This window comes from Carassius auratus, unplaced genomic scaffold (genome assembly GCF_003368295.1).
Source record: "Carassius auratus strain Wakin unplaced genomic scaffold, ASM336829v1 scaf_tig00035917, whole genome shotgun sequence".
Lineage (NCBI taxonomy): Eukaryota > Metazoa > Chordata > Actinopteri > Cypriniformes > Cyprinidae > Carassius > Carassius auratus.
The window spans coordinates 26,661-47,130 of record NW_020526274.1 but is presented as its reverse complement, the minus strand read 5'-3'; the positions used below and the strand labels follow the sequence as shown (position 1 = coordinate 47,130).

General features: G+C 38.4%; 1 protein-coding gene across 1 annotated transcript in view; it reads right to left on the bottom strand.

The window, feature by feature from the left end:
* Positions 1 to 16,628, bottom strand: part of LOC113082387 (guanine nucleotide-binding protein subunit alpha-11-like) — a 40,543-nt gene extending 23,915 nt beyond the window's left edge. The window contains exon 1 of the mRNA XM_026254049.1: positions 15,989 to 16,628. Within this exon, the coding sequence (XP_026109834.1) occupies positions 15,989 to 16,124 (136 nt within the window). The 5' untranslated portion in view covers positions 16,125 to 16,628. The remainder of the gene's footprint in view (positions 1 to 15,988) is intronic.
* Between the last annotated feature and the right edge of the window lie 3,842 nt (positions 16,629 to 20,470).

Here is a 20,470-nt window from a genome sequence, read left to right as displayed (position 1 = left end):
CGATTAATCGATTAATTGATCGTTAATTTAAACGACGATCGATCATGGAAATAATCGAAATTTGACATCCCTACTCTAGAGTAATGGCTGATGTCGAACTCCATAAAACAAATATTAAGATGAGCAAAACGTAAGACAAATAGTATTAGAAGAATCTTAATGGTGCTTGATCGCACAGAAGTCATAACCACAAGCTGTTTCGGGGTTTTGTGCGTGTTACTATATGGCTGATAAATAAAAAATATGAAATAATTATTTAATAATGTACACAGAAATAACATGTAATTAAATAATATGAGCATGACTTCACAGACCCACCCTGTCTGAAAACATACGATAATACATAGCCATATTTCCACAATCCCATAAATCAATATAATTTGAAATATAATTTTTTAAAACAAAGCTCTCAAGAGGTCAAAATGAGTTGGTGAAACTTTGAGAAATTTGTGTAAGCACCCTTTAATGTACACAAGCACAGCTGCTCTTATGTCAGGCTGACATACTGTCCACAAAAACGTCTCGGCTACTTTTTAAAAGGTTATTAATGGAACCAAAAACTACTTCACCAGCCTTAAAAAGTGCTCATTTTGGAGCTGCCTGTCATCTCTCAAAACAAAAGTATGCGGTTCCTCACATTAGTTGCCTTATGATTCCTAGTTAAAGCTGCCGTCTGGATGGAATGTAATGTTAATGAATGGCTACTTGTAGACTGGCAGCGTTGCCTCCCATTCTCTCTGTGCTCTTTATGAGTGACGGAGGGAAATGCTGAAAAACAGGGATGCTCCATGCCTCAACGATACTACAGGAAAACAGGAAATGCTGCAGGGACAGAGCCAATAACAATTTAAAAACTCTTTCCCGTCTACAAAGAAGAACAGTAAATGACATCTAAACAAAACACTGAATCGAAAAAATTCATTCTTCAAAACAAAAACGTGAAAGCATTATCAATAAGAGATGTGGTTAAAAAATGAATGCTTGTCTGCACTAGTTAAACCTGGACCAGCAAAATTAAGATGTTTGGCTTATCTGTAAACATATCTTAACATCCTTTAAACAAGTTTCATTTAATTAAGATTCAAAATTATGTAAGTCTGATTTTCAAAGGATTCAAGCATAATTTAATGTTCTGTATGCATAAAAAAAGAAAGAAGAAAAAAAAAACAATGGGGTAAGAAAAATAAACTTAATTCAAAGGGAAAACAAGTTTATTTTTCCAACCCCGCTGGCAAATAGTTTCTGCATTTTAGTTGTTTTGTTTCTCAAGAAAATGCATCTTGTTTAAAATGTTATATTTACTGGAAAACAAGACACAAATACTGAATAAAATGATATTTTCCATGCACCAACATTCAATGCTGGAGATCATCATCCAAAAGACACCCCATGCTGGTAACCAGCAGGACTTTGCAAAACTCAGAATTGGCTCCTTTCACTTCATAAGTGCAAATTTAAATTGAATTGCCCACAACACAGGATGCTGGATTAGAGTGACAGGAAGAGAACTTTACTGAACTGTAGAAATTCAAAGAAATTAAATACAGGTAATGCATTCTCAGACAAGAGAGTGTTCTCCAACTATGGAACACCAAAGTGAATTTATTAAATATGACGAATCATATAAAATGTATAAACTAAACATTTTTATAGGTGGGACTTCATCCATCCATCAAACTTTTTGAATACACCGTTTTATCAAGCCAACATTCAAACTTTGTATTGACAAACTTAGCTTTTTTTTTTTAAATACAAACGGCAGAAACATACATTCTTTGAATTTCAAATCATTTTAATTCTACATACCTTCAAATTCAAAATGACAATGCTGCATCCTGTTAAAAATCAAATTCACAAACTGAACTAGAAAAGCCAGTCTCAATTCAACTCTTAATGAATCACAACCCTCGAAAACAGATTGTTGACAGGCCTTGCCACCAAACCTGTAGATCAGTGGTTTTCACTAGTGGGCGAGAGCAGCGTGTATTTGAGGTTTTGTGACAGAGCAAAGGAAATCTGCATGCGAGTGGAGAGATTCGCGCTCGTGCATTATTTTAATGTGCTTTCGCGTTACATTAATGAGCTATCGCTAATGCTTCTGCACCGCATACTGTATACACACTGCTAACAGAGAAGACTACATGTGAACCTGTATAATGTATAAGAAATCTATTTCAACACCTGAGGCACAGCTACAATTAATGAGCTCTATTAACAATGCATGGCAAAAAATAAAAAAGTCCCTGGACACTGGATTTATTTATTTTTTCTGCCATAACTCTATACATTTTGTTACTACTTTACAACTTTTTAATAAAGCTCTAATTGGTTTTCTTTTGGAAATATATTTCAAATTCATCCTGAGTGCATTTATGACTGTAAAGCATATCTGTGTGTGTCAAAATTGTGATTAAAATCGAAATCACAAAATGTATCAAAGAAATCGCAATAGTTTTTTTGTCTATATCGCACAACCCTAGTTCATTCAATAAATACAGTTAACAATCTAGTTTCTGAGTACTTCATTATTAACCCAACAATAGCGGGGTCAGTTAATTTTTTTTGCAGTGGGCCGCGAAAAAATATGTGTTTGGTTGGACGGGCCGCGAGTTAAAAAGGTTGGGAACCACTGCTTTAGATGAACACCAAGTATTCTTTCAAATACACAAACAATAAGCCAACGATTGACAAAGAGGAGGCAAATCATGCCAAGTTCAAATTCTGCATTATACTATAATGATTGGTATGTGAGCATGTTTACAGTCGAGCATCTGTGACCAAGTGTCAGCAAACTAGAAACTGAACGTTTGCGACCAATGACATGGCTAGGAGACTGCCTGTATTCTTGCATTTCTTTGGCCTACTTTGCAAGGAAATTGATCCGTTAAATGTGTCAAGGATAAGAAAAGGAAAAGCGTGTATGCATGCATGCAACACGGCTGACAGGAAAGGCCATTCAAGGTTTGCTGTGTGTAATTAGATGCATGGTCACCATACACTCATATTTTTCTGTTTGTCACATAAAGCGACTGAGTAGAAGAAAAATGATAAAAAGAAAGGGAGAAATAAAGAATGACATGCGTGTGCCATCCATCGCTTCAGGTCTCTGTGGCATGGTTGGAGAATGGCACCTGTTCTATAAATACTGCCACAGGGGGAGCAGCGGACGAACTCAGGTCAGTTAACCTCCTTGAAGAATTTCATCAAGGATAACAGAGAATACGTCTATTAATACATGCGTGTCAGTGAAAATGAGGATCTTTACATAGAAATCTCACTGTAAGGTGGGTTTGGGATGAAAATATTCACAAATTTCTCAGAGCATTGTGAGGGCAAGGCACCACAGCCTGCATCACTTCGATTTCACTTAGCTCTCCTCCGAGAGCACCTGGCCCCGTTTGGCTCTAGGCGCCGTGTGTAGCAGCATGTGCATTCAGACAACAGCGCTCTCTATAGGCCGGTTAGTATGCGGAGCTGCTTGCGTAACAATAACAGCAGGGAATCGCAGCCAATTAAAATCCAGCCTCATTAAAGAACAGATCACCTAACTCGCCTAACAGATCATGTTAGGGACACTTCAGGATTCCACTTGCAAAATTGCAAAATTATGATACAGGACTTGATGGACTGATAGGAGAGTGATAGGAGACTTCCCCCAATCCCATTCCCCTCTCTCTCATCAACTCAACTTCCTGCCCGATCTAAATAAAAAGGCATAAAAATAGAAAAAAATACATTAATTTTTTTTTTTTTTATAGTATTTGGATAAATGTGGACCCCCCAAAAAATCTGTGCATACCTACAGTGAGTCCATGTGATAATACAAATGTTGACATGATTATGCTTGGCAAGGAATTGCTGAAACCATCCCACAAAGCATACATCAATTGAAGTTCCTTTATTCCTGATGTCAAACAAATATACAAACCACTTCCTAACACTTATAAATGTCATCAAACCTACAACAGCTGACAAAAAAAAAGAAAAAAAGAAAAAAAAACCTAGAGTCCATTATCACAGTCAAAAACTATGTCAGATTCAAGCATGCTCAGTATTAATAAACAAACAGTGTTCATGATGTCAATGTTGTCCAAAAATGTCAGCATTTTATAAATTCTTCACTTTTGAAGCTATCTTCAAAAACCTTGATTTCCGGTGTTTACATTGTGCTCAGAAGTGGTTTGTAGATTTCAAATGACGTACCAAACTGGATACAGATCTGAAATTTGAATTTAAACAAGGCATATTATAATGAATTTAAAATGTATGAAAATGAAAATAAAATGTAATGCATATTTGGAAAGACATGAGGATGAGTAAATTATGGCAGAATTTAAAATCTATGAATCTTGAATCTCTTGGAATTCAATAAATTCTACTTCCTGTCATTTGTAAGTCAGTTGTTTAATTCTGAAATTCCCCTCAACTCTGCTGGACGTAAGGTTAAAATGCAAAGAAAACGCTTGAAACATTATACTCAAATGGACAGAGAGCTTAGCCAGTCAAACAGATTGAATTGTCTGACAAAAACATGATAATGCCGCAATGCATTTAGCTGCAGCATAAATGTAGATCTTGGAGATTTTTATTGACATCATTTCAATGACTAGCACTTAACATTCAGCAGAGATCCACCACTCTCTAAGCAGAGAAAGCGGGTGGTTCTGTGATAAACTCGGTCTATCAGCTCTCCTAACATGGACAGGAGTGACAGGAAGCAACCCTCCAGCTCTAGACAGGGCCTGTCACATCAGCTCTTCACAAAGGCACAGTCATGACTGCATTGCCTTATTTGATCATGACGGATGTCACAGCATGTTCATATATCCATTATGCCCTGCGACAGTGGGTCACAATCAAACAAAAGCCCTGCGCAGACACCTGATGCACACGCCGGCCAAGAGTTTCGTCACCTGCTAGGTGGAAGTCCAAAGTGCAAATCCTCTTGTTTGCACTGGCCATGGAAACCACCTTAAAGCCTTGCTTGGGAGGGAGTGGAAAGCAGGACGGCGACTGATCGGAGAACAGTTCAAGTGTTGATCTGAAAGCAAAGCAGGCTTTCGTTAAAGGATTGCTTATGAAAAAGCAAGACAGATGTGTCCTGGGAGCACCATAATTGAAAGTGTGCAGAAGCCAAGGCCCTTACTGAAACATGATGTGGTCGTCAGAAGTGAAGTTTAATCCTCAGTAGGACAGCTAGGAACAGAACACTCCAAAACAACTGCTGCCAATGCGAACACGCTGTCAACAATGCAAACTCACACCAAATCACCAGGCCATTTTTGGTGCATAAAAATCTGAAATCAAATCGGCTGGTTTTGACATGCACATTTATCTGTGACACTGGCCAACCTACCCGTAAAGTAAAAGGTTTAGCACGTTGAAACTACACATTGTGCTCCACTCATATGCACGCAAACACAGGAGAATGAAAATATCCCATTCTGCGGCAGAGTGAAGTTTAAAGTCTCACCTGTGAATCTGTAAGACAAAAAGACTTGTGACCAACATAGGATCTAATCGTCACAGATTGACCTCTTAGCTAGAGCACTAAAAAAAAGAGAAAATATATAAAATAACTAAATCAATAAAATTTTATACATCACAGAGATAAATAGCCTCAGGCTCGGTCTCTCGGTTTCTGAAGTAAAATAAATATTAGACAAATGACTTAAAATTAGAAATGTTGCCGTGGAAATGAACAGAAATAAAGTTTAAGTACTAAAATTTCAAAATCTAAAACGGAAACAAATAGCTAATATAAAACAAAAATATAAAAATAAAAGCTAATTAAAAATATGAATGAATACTATAATATGTAAAGATTATTAAAATTACACAATTGTGATGTTGCATGCTTGATTGATGTTTAAAACTGGCTGAGCAGTCATTCAACTCATCCTTAATAAAATCTTCAAGGCTTAAGACAATAGCGTGAAAGTACGCCACCAGAGACCCTTATACAAATTCTGACCTCAAACCATTAACTAGCAAGAAAAATATGCAGCCCAATGCAAGAACCTCTGCACCAGTAACAGACAATACCCTCCATTCCAATAGAGGTTACTTAATTTTGGGGGACAAATTCTAGCTTTAATCTGTTTTGACCAAGTACAGAGAGTGACAAGCCCCAGTGCATCCAGCCCTTCCATAACCTGATAAGGGCTTCAGGGCAGACCAGGGGCAACACAGACCGCACGGACAGCGGGAAAGGGTGGAGCGGGCAGCTCATTGAAGCGAGAGACAAAATGAATGGCACTGGCAGGAAGTCATGGCCCTGTCAAACTTAGCCATCGAGAAGCTGGATAAAAGGAACTCTTTACAGAGCGGGGGACAGACAGGTGAAGAAGCGGATTAGGATGAGTTAAAATACAGTGACTAGAACAACGAGTTTGTGGATGACTACTGAACGAAATAAAAACTGTGCCAAACATCTTATGTCCATATGATAGCAATACATACAATAATGAACAGTCCATTAAATCCATTAGAACATGCTTGTCAATTTATGTCGAAGTTGCATGGGTGAAAGCATCTCATAAAACGTGGTTCATAAAACGCACTGTTAACATCAACAGTATGATTATATCAGGAGAACATCTCCATAATTGAGAGAGTGCATGAGATTACAACTTAGTGAAGATCTTATACTTGGATCCCATCAGATGACACCAAGATGCAGCATATTTTGGAATGCTTCTCGGTTACATACCGTATTTTCCGGAATATAAGTGACACTTTTTTTCTTAGTTTGGCTGGTCCTGCGACTTATAGTCAGGTGCGACTTATTAATCAAAATTAATTTGACATGAACCAAGAGAAATGAACTAACAGAAAACATTACCGTCTACAGCCGTGAGAGGGCGCTCTATGCTGCTCATCGCTCCTGTAGTCTACACTGAGCAGCATAGAGCGCCCTCTCGCGGCTGTAGAGGGTAATGTTTTCTCTTGGTTCTTGGTTCTAAATAAATGCAACTTATAGTCCAGTGCGACTTATAGTCCGAAAAATATGATAATTAGGATTCTCTGGGAATTTCTTAAATGAGCAATCATGCTTAAGTGAAAAGGCTACACACACACACTTCTAAGATGTGTATATGCATAGGTTTTTTGCTGCTACCAAACTTTTGAAGGCGTAGAACCCAAGACTTCTGAGAAGATCCGAGAAGCTAAACACAGACTAACCTCTTAATAGACTTTACTAAATACAAACTAAGAATGCTTAGGGCTGTGCGATATGGACAAAAAAAAAACTATCACGATTTTTTGATAAATTTTGCGATTTTCGATTTGAATCACGATTTTGACACACACAGACATGCTTTACAGTTATAAATGCATTCAGTATAAATTTTAAACATATTTCCAAAAGAAAACCAATGAGAGCTTATCAAATGTCTCTAGAACAGACATAAGTTAAAATAATCACTAAGGGTGTACTCAACCTAGCCAGTTTGAACCGTGCCTGAGTGCGTTTGACCACCAAAGCGCGGTTCGTTTGACTAGTGTGAGTGCTCCGAGCCGTGCCCGGGCACGGCTCGATAGGCCGGCCCTGGCCCGCTTGGAAGAGGTGGGCCAGGGCACAGTTCAGTTGGACTCGGGCGCGGTTCGCATGCAGTGTGAGCGCTAACCGTGCCGGAGCACGGAAAAGGACGCGTTGCGTCACGGTTTTGCGACGCTCCAAAACCAACATGGCAGGGAAAGGGTCGCTTTGGTCTACGGCAGAGGTGCAAAACGCATAAAAAAACTAAAAACTGCAAAGTCCTTGCTGCACTTCAGCTGGTACCTTGCAAACACCCTCATACGAGCAGTACGATTACGTGAAAATTTTCGCGCCACTAAGGCGACACATCTGTTTAACAACAGGCTGTGGACCAAACAACACAAAATTATCCACAAAGAAAACAGACCGATGGACTCCATTGTGTTCAGAGAGTGCCGCTCTTCCTGTTTATCCCGAAACCGTAGCACCATAATGACGTAAGCGTGCTCCGGCACGAATGCTGAAACCCTATATGTGAGTGCAGGCCAGAGGGGGAGTGGGGAGGGGGGACAATCGTACTCGGGCCCGGTTCATGGCAACCGTGCCTAGTGTGAGTACACCCTAAGTAAAGATGTCAAACAAAATGTCTAGACATATGGAAAAAATACTAAAAAATTAGTGCTGTCAAAATTAGCGCGTTAACGCATTCGATTAATTTGAAATATTTAACGCGTAAAAACAAAATAACGCAGTTAACGTGGTTGCAGTTTTTTTTTTTTTTGGTTGTGGCCTACGTGTGTTCAACGTGCAAAGAAATGGATAAGACCAAGGAAGGACTTTTAGACGGAAAGTTTCAGTCTAAAACTCTGCCGGATTACTCTTCAGTCTGCCACAAGAAACAGCAACATTAAAATCATGAACTCAAATGTCATTGTTTAAAAAAAAAAAAAACAATGAATGTAACAGTGCGTAAATCAGACCTTTCTGTAACGCTAACGTTAATAAGCTTAAACGAAAATAACAAAATAATTGTGTAGCGGAGTATTTTTTGTACACAGTGCCGCGAACTGTCAATCACTCCTGTACGCGTGCATCACTGTCCTCCTCGCAGCTGCAGCAACTTGCGCTCTCTCTCTTCATCAAGCTTTAAAACAAAAAGGGGACAAAAAGATCATATTGTCTTTGTGCATAGGCTATAGATTAATTAGATAAATGAATATTTAAATTTGTGCCTTGCCGTCTACGGTATTTTTTTAGAACTTAGAAAAAAGATGCTGCAGCCAATGAGCAGCCAGCGGGGGCTGCAGGACGACTCAACCTCCGCAGACAGTTTTTAATGTTTATCAGACAATAAATACTCAAGATTTTGCTTTAGTATAATTTTCGGGACAATTAGGGCCAGATTCGGGAGTCGGGACAACAGTTTAGATTTCGGGACTGTCCCGAATTTTTTGGGACGTCTGGTCACCCTTCCTGAAAAAGCTGCATTACTTCATTAGCTTGAGTCTGACCTGCAGTGATAGGATTCAATTTTGGTGAGGTGTCAGTCAGCGAATCATCTGATTCTGGTCTTGTTCTTGTAATATTCAGAGTCTGAAGCCAAGAAAACATATTAAGTGTTGTTGTGTAACCGAACCGAGTGTGGTGTACACTCATAACGAGTTTCACACATCTTCTCCGGCCACGTTGAGTTGTTGACACTTAACAGTGGGAAAAGCGACACATGCGCTATTCACTTGTATAACTTAAGGGTGAATGGGTAATGTAGTTTCTGCTCTCGGTGGGATGAATTAGGAAGCTTGCATTGTGAAGGACGCTCTGAAAATCGGCAGTGCAGGTAAAAGATTAAAGCCTCTATTAAAACAGATGTCCAAATGAGCGTACCGGTACGCTAAAAGCACGTTCTGGGCGCACGGAGAGGTGGCGGTACGCTCAAGAGCTATATTTGGAAGTGGCTGTACTGAGGGTCAATGTATTAATAAGCCGCACCCGACCGACGTTTTCAACTAACCCGCCCACTACTCGGACGCAACAAAAAATAAAAATAAATAAATTTTTTGTACCCGTTCCACTTCCTGACCCGCATTTTTTAAAAAGCAGTAAATGCTCATCTTAGCGTCATTGGGTCATAGGAACGTAGGCAAAAAAAAAAAAAAACAACAACAAAACTTAATATATTATAAACATTTTTTATCAAGAATTATTAAAAATCGTCAGTAAGCTCATAATTTGTACTAAAATAGTCTAGTCTGGCTATGTCTATTTGTATGTTTCTGCAAGGTCAGCAGACACTGAGGCTAAGGTTTGTTCCGATCAGATCTCGTGAGCGGAGAGCGCATTTCTGAATATTTTGATCCGCTCGCTCATTTCGTGGGGTCTCGCACAACCCAGAACGGCCTGCTTGTGCGAAAATATGCAAGGAGTCATTTTATTGTTTAGTAATAAACTGGTGTTTTCTGTGTCATTGCAAAGATGAAGTTGACAATGCAGACTCGCCATGAACGCCAGAGAGAAATGCACATTTCATATGGATTACATCATCAGAGAGTAGCCCATTTATTTCGGTTTGAATATTTTAGTTTAAAAGACATTTAAAGCTTTCTGTAATATATAGACTATATTTCTCAAATCTGTGAGGCACACGCTGAGTTTAGTTCGCATGCAATGCAAGTGATCGTGCCGGCGCCTTATTACATTATCTGCTAGGCTATATATTTGCTTCTTATTTATTAAATACGGGCAAGTGATTGATAAAACATTGATCAAAATTAAGATAAAATTTATACAAAATGAAAATTTTAAAAATAGTTTTCTATAAAACAAAACTTAATGAAGTCGTCAAAATCATGTTTTACCAAAAACAGCGACGTTGCTCCCCATGCAGTCTTCTTTGCCGCCTCCATCTCTACGTGCAGACTGAGATCGTACGTCATCTTCACCAGTTATTCAGCCAATAAAGTGTAGGCCTATGTATATAATAAAAAACTATATAAATGACAAAGGTTTAATTGGCATTTTTATTTCAAAGGACCCGCGCGACCGCGACCCGAATATCATTAAAAATATTTTTGGATGATTCGTAATCGCGGGCAACTGCAGGCACCCGCTCATTTTGGATCAACCCACACATCACTGACTCGCACGCAGATTTCCTTCGCTCTGTTAACAAAACCAGATGCGCGTGCTCAGATCATAGACTGTATAAGGCTCAGATATATGCTGCCTTACAACGTGTCTCTTCTCGCTCAACTTGTGTCCTGTGCACTCACAACTCACAATATATTAAATCTTTTCGCACCTTTCTATTTATAACCTTTTCTGTTCTGATCTTTTACCGCGTGCAGTGTGAACGTCCTGTTCAAGTAACATGGGCTCGAAAAAAAAAGGCTACACATCACAGACAGTGTGTGTGAACCTGGAGTTAGACATATGCCCAGTCTGCTCTGTTCTCGTGCTCCACTTAGGTGTGCTGCATCCTGATTGGTGACTGAACTCAAATCGCAATTTTATTTCGATTTCGATTAATTGCACAGCCCTAGAATGCATGGTTTCCAGGGAAGTAGACCAGCACATTTTAACATTTCCAATTTCTTATTTATTAAAAACACAGCTTTGTGGAATATTTGATTCTGATTGGCCAGTCACAAAAATCCGGGGAATGTTATACCTCGATAACAACCAGTAAAAGCAAATAACAAATTTTTTTTCTTGGAACCTTTGCATTTGTTTAGCCAATAAAATATTAAAACTCGATTCAAAATGGTATACAATTATTTAATTATGTCATCCTGGTATCGCGGACTCACTCTCATTTCATACACACGCATCTGCGTCCACTTTACTACAATTGTTTTGGGTGCTGTAATGGATTAGAAGATAACTATCAAACTGTTAAGGTTTTAAAAAAAATTTGGTCTTTATTTTATTGCCTTAATTATTTTTGTGGTGAAATGTTGTGTAATAAGTGGTTTGTCTGCACCGTTTCCCTTAAATTCAATACCCGCTTCGCATCTGGGTCCTGATCACCCTGTTGAGGTTTATTCTGAGATAACAAATGGCTCGATGTACATTATCCCTTACATATCATAATATATTTTTGCAGGGCTAACAAACCTTTACAGTCTGTTACATCTCCAGAAGGCCCAATCTCCTGTTCTAGTGTTAAGGTTGGATAAATGCAACACTACTTTGATATCAAAGGTCATACAGAAAATACCTTTCTCTGTACAACTAAAATTATTTAATATATCACATTGTGAATGACATAACATATCCATATTTCAGTTCAAAAGATCACAGCTACTTAAAAACTCTCTGAGCTTTCAAACAACACACAGCACATTACTAGAGCGCTGACAGCAGGAAATTCATACATTTCATTTTTAAATAATGCATTTTTTTGCAGTAACATTTAAACAATTATTGTTAAGCCAGTGACCTCAAAATAGAAAATCAGCAATTAAAATGCTTGTCCTGTTAATTTAATTCAATGCATCCAGTACACTTGCTTTCCATTTTACAGCCCATTGAAAATAGAACACTGTCCTAGTATGTTTCAGAGTTAAAGAGTTCAATGAAAGTCCTTAAAAAAATAGGACAATTCTACATTTTACTGAATTCAACAGTGAATCTGCATTACCTGTAGCCCAAGCAAACGGTAAAGCCACAAAGACCTGATCCTAATGAAACCTGAATCAGACTCAAAACGGCACAATGAAGAATTCTTTCTGGACTAAAATAAAAAAAGCTCTAGATGATAAAAATTACTTCAAAGCGTTTGTAAGAGAATATAAGAAAATGCTCACTCTTATACAAGAAACTTACATTGCATTTTATCAGTTCGTGCATTTCCTGGGAATTAAACCAATGATCTTGGTGCTGCTAGCACCATGCTCTACTGTTTGACTACAGGTAGATCATAGCGCTGTTATCGCCAAGATCAAGGCGTTTGAGTCTCAGGGAATGCATTAAAGGTGCAACTAACGATTATTTTTTCTGTCGACTAATCTAACGATTATTTTTTTCGATTAGTCGACTAATCTAACGATTATTTTTATTACAAAAAAATAATTAATCTAATGTTCTTTTTTAATTAGCTAATGAATCCTTTGGATAACTTTACAAAAAAAATATAAGTACAACTTCTAATATAATATTTCAACCTTTATTAATTTTTAACCAATGTGGTTGAAGTTTTTAAAGTATAAAATAATAAAGAGGCAAAGAAAATTATTTTACTATGGTAAATGAGTTTATGATAGCGTTTATAATTAAACCACAGTAGTCATAAATTTACAGTTGTCTGAGACGTCATGAAATGTTCTTTAACATCACAAACCATAAAATGTAGTCTGGGTTCTGCTATGGTTTAGCATGGTTTAAAGAGATCTGGTTGATTCGGGGTGGCTCGGTGTTTTGTGACTGTTGTCTCGCGGCGCGCTGTCTTTTAAGGGGCTGTTCACATATCACCTCTTTTGCATGCTCAAGTTCGTTATTTCCATTCTAAGCGCGCGATAAGTGCATTCATAATGGAAGCGACGCGCACGCGGTGCTATGCGCTCGTTTTTTCCAGGCACGTCTGCACCGCATCGAGTTAAAAACATCTCAACTTTTCAGAATGCCGCAAGCGCAAGAATTTCAGACCTGAACCAGGAAGTTGGTCACCAGATCACACGGTAACCAGTTAAACCGTAACACCGGAGAGTGCCAACATGTTCTCCTCTGAGGCGTGCGCACATCGCAGTTGTGCTGCCGTGGTACACCATATCAGTTTTGCAAAGGGAACAAAGGGCCATTTTATTTGTCCTCGATTTAAAGTATTCCCATGCTTTTGATAACGGTGTTATCTGTTTTTGTGATAGAATGCAACTATCTCCATTCCCAGTATGTCATTTATGCGAGATGTAAACAAACAGTGTGACGCGTCAACGCATTTCACGCACGTCGACGTATTTTTGTAGTCGACATAATCGATGATGCGACGTTGCAGCACTAGAATGCATGAATGAAGCAAAATGATAAAAGAATCCTACAAGATGCAATCTTTGTATTTTGGATAAAAACATCTTCCAAATCTATACATGCAAGACATTTTTGTGTTATCAATCTATCAAAAGCACAGCTATCTAAATTTCATATAATATGCCAAATTTGATATAATTAGAAATGGGCCGTATTGCAAAAACAACAACGAAAACATCTAAGACTTCTGCCAAATATATATATATATATATATATATATATATATATATATATATATATATATATATATATATATATATATATAGTTCCAATCAGATAATCCATTTTGACCAAAGAACCACTGTGGCCAATTAAATGCATGATATGTAATGCATGACATAATACAGAACAATACAGGGGCAAAAACACATAGGCAGCAATATTTACAATAAAAATGTTTTCCAGAAAAAATTTCACCACAGGAATATTGCCACATAGTGACAATGTTCTCATACATCCAGGCCGCAAAACAAGATAGCACAAATTTGTCCAAAAATCACTGCATAGTGAATATCTGAAATATCACCCAGCCTTACTAATAACCACAATTTCCCAAAGCTTAACCATCTAGACTAATCTGTTTACAAAGTGAGACGCTGGTTAACACAAAGCAGCTATGGTCTCATCAGCAATGGAGCAAATATGTGTTGGCAAAGCCTATTAAGGTCTTGGCTCATCCAGACTAGCCAAGATTTATCCAGAGTTAGCTTGACAGTTGTAACTTATTCAGGATGGGCCATTAATAGGATGACTGAGCAGTAACAAGCTGCTTTTTCTTATTCTTCCTTTTGTGGCACACAAGAGAACTTTAACTTATTAATTCTCTCATAGCAGTAAAGGTCAATCTCATGTATTCACATGAGAGGTCACAGAGCCACATAGGAACCACTGTGTCCTCAGAATCATTCACTGTTACAGAACTGCTCCTGTTCCTATCCAGCATTCAAGAACAATTATGCAAAGCTTGGTTTGCATTGACAAGCTTGCGTGGTGGCAACTTCAAATAAAATGTAAAATAATGCTGCATACATGTTCACCAGTGTTTCAATTGACCAGTCAACTAAAGTCTTGTTTGATATTAATAAGAAGAGATATATTTGGTTAAATGAAACAGAACAGTTGTTAAATGTATCTCTTTCAAACACATGCAACCTCGTTGGGAATCCTGAAGACCTTTAATTTAAAAGAAAACATAATACCAAAAAGAAGTCATATTGTTGGAACTTCATCATGGAAATCTCAAGTTATTCCAAAGGGATGTTCTGTAAAGCTTCTAAGAGTTGGCAACCGTTACCAAGGTGGGTGGAGTTCAGCGAGGGTCAACTGGTCTTCTTTTCCACATGATTTCACAAAAACTCACACTTCTGTCCATCTCCCTTTCTGACTTTGTCATCAACACATGGTTTCATCCTACTGTATGATCCAGTTTTAATACAAGCAGCTCATTTTGTGGTTTTAAGAGGATAAACAGTCCTGACTAATAGGAAATAAATGAAGGCTGTCCTTGTCAGATATCACTGCGTCATAGACAGAACAGCAACCAAACTTCACGACTTGATAAAGCATCCAATTCTCCTTCCTTGGGAGTAACCAGAGTCCAGTGTGCAGAGCCCTCACACCCTCATAAGGCAATAACTCTCCACCATTTTGAGATAATTCAACCCAGGAATAAATGCTAAAAGTGCAACACGACCCAAATTTAACAGGTGGCACAGACTGACGTGGTAATGCTCCCAAGATGCCCAAAATGATTGATGTGTTAGCACTCCAGGCTGATACTTACATACTAATTGACTTTTTTATCATTAAAAAAAAAACATTCAAACAAACATCATTTGCATTTACTGAAAAGCATTTACCTTCATCACTAAAGCAATAAATGCTCAGCTCACATGCTCACAAACCTCAGCCTGATTTCTTAAAGATTTGAATACTGTAATCCGACAGGATTCATGCAGTTGCACAAAGCATTCTCGTTTAATTTTGCATTTACAAAACAACTCTGCCATATAGTAGTCCTCCTCGGTTGCACATTTGCACATATTCTTCTCTAACTGCATGCAAACATGCAATATCATACAACAGACCACTTGGATTGACTCATAACACAAAACTGACAGCTACAAAAACAAACCAGCCCAGTGTACAACCATTTCGCATCCGATGTACACTTACATGGAAGTTACGTGTATATGTACACAACAGAGAGCATGCTGAGATTTGTGTGCTGTTGCATGCCAGGCCCTGTCCAGCATTCGGCCCGCATATGCTAACGCGCTAACGCCTTAGCACTCTTCACTAACGCAGATAGTATTCAAACGATTTACTTGGATTTAAAAAACACAAAAAAGACATTAACCGCAACCACCTCAAATCGCGATAAAACGGAGGTGGCGTGTTTAGCACCACTGAAAACCACAGCGAAGCCTGTCGACTGACTGTATATTATGTGTGTATGAGTGAGTTTAACGGCAGAACTCTTACCGAGCAGAAGCAGCTTCAACTCCCGTCTAGCGTTGCGTTTGTCTCGACGGAGCTCCCTTTCGATCTCGGCGTTGATTCGTTTCGACTCCTTGGCCTCTTCGCTCAGGCAGCAGGCCATCATCGACTCTAAAGTCATCTCCACTCAAACAAGAAAATATCACTCGGTTCGAGTGGCCGTTGTAAAAAGGCGGGTAAAAATCAAATAGTCTCACAATTCAACTTCTCTGAGGAAAAAAAATTAAGGAAAAAATGAGAAGGGAGGTGAGGAGATGATCTGACGGGGTTTGAGAGTGGGGGAGGGGGTCGGGGGCCTCGCGCGCGCTGTGTTCAGTCTTCCCGCGGTGAGCGCGAGCCTCTACCGCGCGTGCAGACCGCGACAAAATTACGGAGGTACCGTTAGGAGAGGAAGAAAAAACCGGGAGGATGAGGAAGGGAGGGTAGCGTCGACGACGACGACGACGACGAGGAGGAGGAGGTCCAGGAACCTTATCTCGCAGATGATTGAAAAATCCAGGGCAAACTATCCTCGCGTGCGTGCGACACTCCCACAACGGCTCACCACCGACACGGGTCCCGGTGAAAACGGGACAGATCACACAGTTGCAACATCCACTGTTCCTGTGTCCCCCTCTCCAGCCTTTTCCACCCCTTCAAATGATGGGAAACCAGATTTCTTCTCAGAAAAGGTGGTGAATGAATCGTCAGTTTCACTGATAGTGGTCAAAAACATTCCCTTTCGCGTCGTTTGGGAGCGCTCAGTCACAACACTTGTAGAAAAATTTTAATTCCTTGAAGGGAAAAAGCCAGCTGCTTTTAAAAATGGATTATGCCATTTTTTTCATTTTATTTATTAATTTTTGCAGATGACAGCAGCAGCGTCTACTCCTACATCAGCGGAGCTGCGGCGCACACTAGCTTGAATCCAAACGGATGATTGACAGGGAACGAGGGCTCCAGCAGGAGAGGGGAGGCGGGAACTGTGAAGAAAATGTTCTGGAGGCGCATTTCTTTTATCTGTCTATGCGGATAACAGGAAGAAACTGTCAAGTTTGGTCGACGGCACAAGTCAGTCAGGCGTTCAGAAAGTGCTCGCTTCCCGGGGTGTGTCTCTTATTCTTATTGCATTGAAGTCTCGCATTATAGAACACATTTCTACATATAAAGCTCGCTCTATATAAATATACTTTAATGGTTCAAAAGGGAAATTGTGAATACGATTTATAATAATAATAAGAATAATAAATAATAATAATAATAATTGTAAAAATAATAATCATTAAACGAAATAATTATGATTTGCTGTTTCACTTACTGTATCAGATCAAGTACTTTATTAATCCCGCGGATAAAAAAAAGTGAATAACGATCATTAAAGTGAAAATATGAGATTCGATTATTATTATTAGGATTGTTGTTGTTATGATTACTAATGCTACTAAAGTACTTTTTTTAAATCTGAATAGCCACATGAAAATGTAAAATCTATTGCCAGCATATAATTCTGGAATTACTGTCCCTCACAAAACGATAGTAATGTATACTTCTTAGTTATGAAGGCAGAAATTAAAGGAGTAAGTTATGGAAATCTTGTGCATGTAACAAGAAATATGACAAGGCTATATTTTGATATAGCGTGTGACTGTAGGTAGGATGTTAATAATTTAACGGTGTTGTAATTAAACATCACAATTGTTAAACTCTGCCTACATCTAGTGGGCACATCTGGAAGTACATGTTAAAAAAATTATATTAATCTTAATCAAGTCCTCCTGGTGGATGCTGTATGTTATGCAGGCATTTTATTTTTTTAAGATTCATGGAAATATATAAAATATAGCAGATAAATCTATACAGAACACCTGTAGTGCTATCATGTAAATCAATGATTGTGATGTAGACAAAAATATGCCCATATTTATTTTTGTCAATACATTATTCCATTCTTATGATGACCATTTTTCATATGATTAATCTTTTATGAAAATCGAAAAGCAAAACGACTTATCTTTTTAATTATGAATTATATCAATCACGTAAATGGCAGTCTATATTATCAATTCAAAACAATGACATTTAACCAAAAACAAAGAAATAAAAGGGATGAAAATAAATAAAGGGTTGTATGCATCCCTTATAAAAGTTGTCAACTTGTTTAGATATTTACATCTTACCTCAAACTTTTTCACCATTAAAAACAGATTCTCCCCACTGAAGCCCGCCTTCTTTGATTTGATTGGTCATCTCATTCATTGAAGAGGAAGATATGTATTGTCAAATATTCAAGGGACAATTTGGCCATTTCTTATTATTGTCCCCCTCAGACAAAAAAATCCATTTAGCTCTGAAACGACATGAGAATGAGTAAATTATGAATTTTCAATGTTGTGTGAACTAATAATACTATTACTTTAATCTTTAACTCTAGTCTAAATATGGGAAATAATAGTCTCATATTATATCATGTCTTTGCAGTAATACAATACAAATTCTTTTTGCTATTTCCCCCCCAAAAAACTTTTTGCACAACAGTAGCCTAGTGATTTGCAGAGTAGACTCTGACAGCAGAGGGCAGCAGATGTTTGTGATCAATAATCCGGTTATTCTTGTTGTTCACGTGTTGTTTCTTCAAACAAAAAGAGGGCACTGTTTGACTACAAATGCTCTCAGACATGCATCTACTTATTCAACCGTGTACAGATCCATTTCAAGTTCCATAATTAGTCTAACAAGTCTCAAGAACAGTTTAATCATTTACATTGCTATCAGAACTGGAACTTGCTTCACATATCATATTAACTTAGAGCACATTGCTCATTTCAATGGCAATGTTGTGTTTGCATGCTTCTTCATTTTGCTCTAGATGAAATATGGGCTTCTCCACAGCTGTGAATCCGCAAAGGCAAGCTGTGAGTAACATGCATGGCCACTGACAGTTCGAGAGAAGATGCTTCAGCATTGCTGCCACTGGCAGCTCATACACAAACACACTCCCAAAGTGTCCCTATGCAGACCTTTTGAGATTTTCGCCCGCCTTTAGGAAAGAAGCACTCAGGGGCTTCTAACTCCTTTGTTGGTTGGTTTTTCAGACTTTTAATTTAACCCTCCCCATTATCACAATTTTTAATAGGAAAAATTATTCCCACAATTTACAATGAGCACAATGTACTAGCCTACATATATATATATATATATATATATATATATATATATATATATGAATGTGCGAGACTTTGATTCATTAGATCCCTATTAGTAAGTAAATAAATTAAAGAAATATAAAAATGCAGTCAACTAAAAAACTATTTATGATAATAAATGAAAATGATATACCAGTTTGCAATATCAAGCTGTTTTTGCACATTGGAGCCAATGACGCCAGAAGCCCAACCTATTCAAGCTACAAACGGGCATCCCTCTCTCATATTAAAAATAAGGTGGATAGAAATAAAAGCAGTATTGATTTTAGTTCTGATGTTTGATAGTGAAGGTCTCGTCCTGGATTTATGTGCTTTAAACTGGATCTGAGCTGGGAGCACCCGAGATCACTTTATACCCGCCAGAGCTCTTCCAAGCCTCTGTTTCCAATAGCAACCATATATGTGCAGCTCAGCGCAGCGACCAGAGAGTTCCACGGGGAACGCAGAACTTTCTCTCGTCATCTGACTGCACAGCGGGAAGTTTGCGATCTTACCACCCGACCAGTAATGGCAGAAAATGTGCTGAATGCCAGAACTCTGTACACAGAAATGAGAGCTCTGTCATCATTTACTCACGCTGAAGCCGTGCAAAATGCATTTGCTGTGAGAAATATATGCAGGGATTCACTGAAAATCTTCCTCTCTGCTGCAGTTCACAAATCTCATTTTCAGGTGTGCTTATGTACACTCTTAGAAAAAAAGGTTGTTTCTGGAGTGGTGTAATTTCAAAAAGTAATAATATGTACCATTAAGGGACTAAAATGCACCCTTTATGGGTAAATAGGGTAAAAAGGTGTACATTTTGAAAAAGTGCCTCCCCAGTGATAGCTCTTTATTCTAAAAGTGTATTTTTGACAATCGTGGATTCTGAATTATTGCATTCAACAGCATGAATGGTTTAGAATGACACGAGGGTGCAATTTTTGATTGAATGCTTCCTGCGAGCTTGCAGTTTGTGCCAGACATCACAACCTTGGATCGTCTTCCCCTCAGAGAATAGCTGTCATCCCAGAGCAAGCAGCTTTTCCCCCCTCACTGCTTGCTCTGCTGTAGTCAATCTCACAGTCCTTTGCTTGTGCCTGCTGTCCAGTGTGGACACACAGTAATTGTTCAGGATCAATGTTTCTGCTATAAAGGTCAGATGATCATTTATGAGAAGGGGTGACCCATGAAACTGAAGTATTATTAAGACGTCAGTTCTGCCTTCTAGTCATTATACACGTGATTTGGGCACTTAACTCTGGCTCTTCCTCAGGGATTTCCTTTACAATTAATGCATGGACAT